Genomic DNA, 2,500 nt, shown 5'->3' on the forward strand with positions numbered 1-2,500 from the left:
ACAAACCCATATACAAACAAGGAACAGCAGACACACAGACATATAACCACACACACACACACACACACACACCCATAAACAAACAAACAACAGCAGACACACAGACATATAACCACATACTCACACACACACACACACGCACACACACACACACACACAGACATATAACCACACACACACACACACACACCCACACACACACACACACACACAAACCCATAAACAAACAACAACAGCAGACACACAGACATATAACCACACACTCACACACACACACACACACACACACACACACACACAGACATATAACCACACACTCACACACACACACACACACACACACACAGAGACATATAACCACACACACACACACACACACACACACACACACACAAACCCATAAACAAACAAGTAACAGGAGACACACAGACATATAACCACACACACACACACACACACGCACACACACACACACACACACACACACACACACACACACACACACACAGACATATAACCACACACTCACACACAAACAGAGATGCAGTGTACCAAATTAGCAGCAGACAGAGACAGCAGCTGTGTACCGGGCCGCAGCCCAGGACATCGTAATGAAAGTGATTAACACAGGACACCGGGGTACATTGGAAATCAAAACACACATTAAATATTAAAGGAGCGTCTGAACTTACTCGACATAGTAGCTGCCGTAAATAGGGTCATCGATCTTCTCCCAGCCGTACGGAAGCTCTGTGAAAACACGACCACAGAAAACGTATTATTCAATGGAGCTGGGACCGGTGTATCGACCGACCGGCAAGCCAAATCTCTCCCCTCCAAAGTTGATTAGGATATTATTGCATTGTCAATCATTAGAGAGGGATTGATACTGTCATAACATCCTCACTGACTGGGAGTCAACCTGAGAAGGAACCATCAATGCTGTTGATTGCATAATGTGTGTGACAGGGCCCAAGACTTGGAATCATTGCGAAAACAGTTTGACAAACCCCTGTGTTGACTAGAAACAAGATACTTTTTCCAGAGGTGTTTCCTGACAACATTTGGGACACAGTCTGGTCATTTGGTCGGCAACCAATGAAAAAGTTCCCACTTTTATTTTGAAACACAGAAATATTTTTCGACGTTGTTGAAAATCACAAGACAAACTCGCTAGTCAAGCCAAAATACTGCAATGCAATGGATTCGGTGAGTAATCCCCGCTGCTACCTAGTTCACTATAACACTACTTTACATTGTTAGCAGGCTCACAAAACAAGCTGTGTTAGTTGACTAGCGATGTGTCGTTGCTTTTCAACAACGCTGAAATGTATTAACATTTTTCGAAAGAAAAGTCCGAACATTAAATCGGTTGCTGACTTGCGGACCAATTGACCAGACCGTGTCCCATTTTTGACACATTCAAAATGGTCAGTTCACTAACGGTCATTTATTCAAGTGCTAGTTGCTTCTGGCTGCTTCTGAGGTAAGGAGCCAGAATGTCACCATTTCACCACAGGGCTACAGTCGTCATCTCAGATGACACCGAACCCGAAATTGTATAAATTGTGACACGGTGACACAAATTGTGACACATGAGCAAAAACCGTCTCCTATTTTTTTTGTGTTTTCAGTTTTTTTTGCTTAAGTTTGAGTTTAAGTGTTAAAGAGCCCACTCGATACAACAAACAACAGTTTTAGGAGATCACTAAATACTCATTTGTGATTCACTCATTGGATTCACTGTCTCGTCTGCCATAATCTACTGGGTAAGTGATACATGGCCTGTAAACCAACGTAAGTTTTAGGACGTGTTCATAAACAAGGACTGTGTGATCATTTAATTATGTGTATAGTTACTATTTTCAGATGTCAATGTATCACACATCGTTTGAAATTATTTGCACGTTCATAATCTGGGAAAAAACTGAAAAATGACATTGCCCTACTGGATGACTTAACCAGACCCTGTCACATATATCTATATATATATATATATATATATATATATATAAAAAAACTAGTGGTTGAATTTGGATGCCTTTAAATATTCATACCCTCTATCATTTCCATCTCGTAAATATTCAGTTGTGATGCCGAGGACTTTGCATAAGATTAGGAGATTTAACTGGAGCAAAGTACATAGCTGCCGGGTCTCCAACCCACTCAGTATCAACTGTAACATGTTCCTCCACTTCAGTCTGAGCACGTCTCCAAACAGACTGACTGCAGATCAAACACATTAACTCTCGGCTGGTCCAACCAAACAACTATTGTAAATTATCCTGATTGCGAGCAGAAGAGCCCAGTATTTCAAACCGTTTAATCTGAATCCGGAATGATTCAGTTTGATTATTTTTTTGCTATCCAGGATCAAATAGAGCTGGCTTGCTTGATTTCCCCCTCAACAACTCCGCCAGATAAGATGGTGGAATGAGCTTCCCACGGCTGTCAGAACTGCAGAGTCACTACCCATCATCCGTTGGAGACTGAAGACCCA

At 41.8% G+C, this 2,500-nt stretch overlaps 1 protein-coding gene across 1 annotated transcript in view; it reads right to left on the minus strand.

Annotated features, from left to right (window-relative positions):
* The window catches only part of magi2a (membrane associated guanylate kinase, WW and PDZ domain containing 2a), a gene marked incomplete at both ends in the record, with an annotated part of 222,049 nt that overhangs the window by 71,853 nt on the left and 147,696 nt on the right, over positions 1 to 2,500 (minus strand). The window contains 1 exon segment of the mRNA XM_080537764.1: positions 693 to 750. Within this exon segment, the coding sequence (XP_080393890.1) occupies positions 693 to 750 (58 nt within the window).

Source organism: Nansenia antarctica, assembly GCF_963989245.1.
Source record: "Nansenia antarctica genome assembly, chromosome: 8".
Taxonomy (NCBI): Eukaryota; Metazoa; Chordata; class Actinopteri; order Argentiniformes; family Microstomatidae; genus Nansenia; species Nansenia antarctica.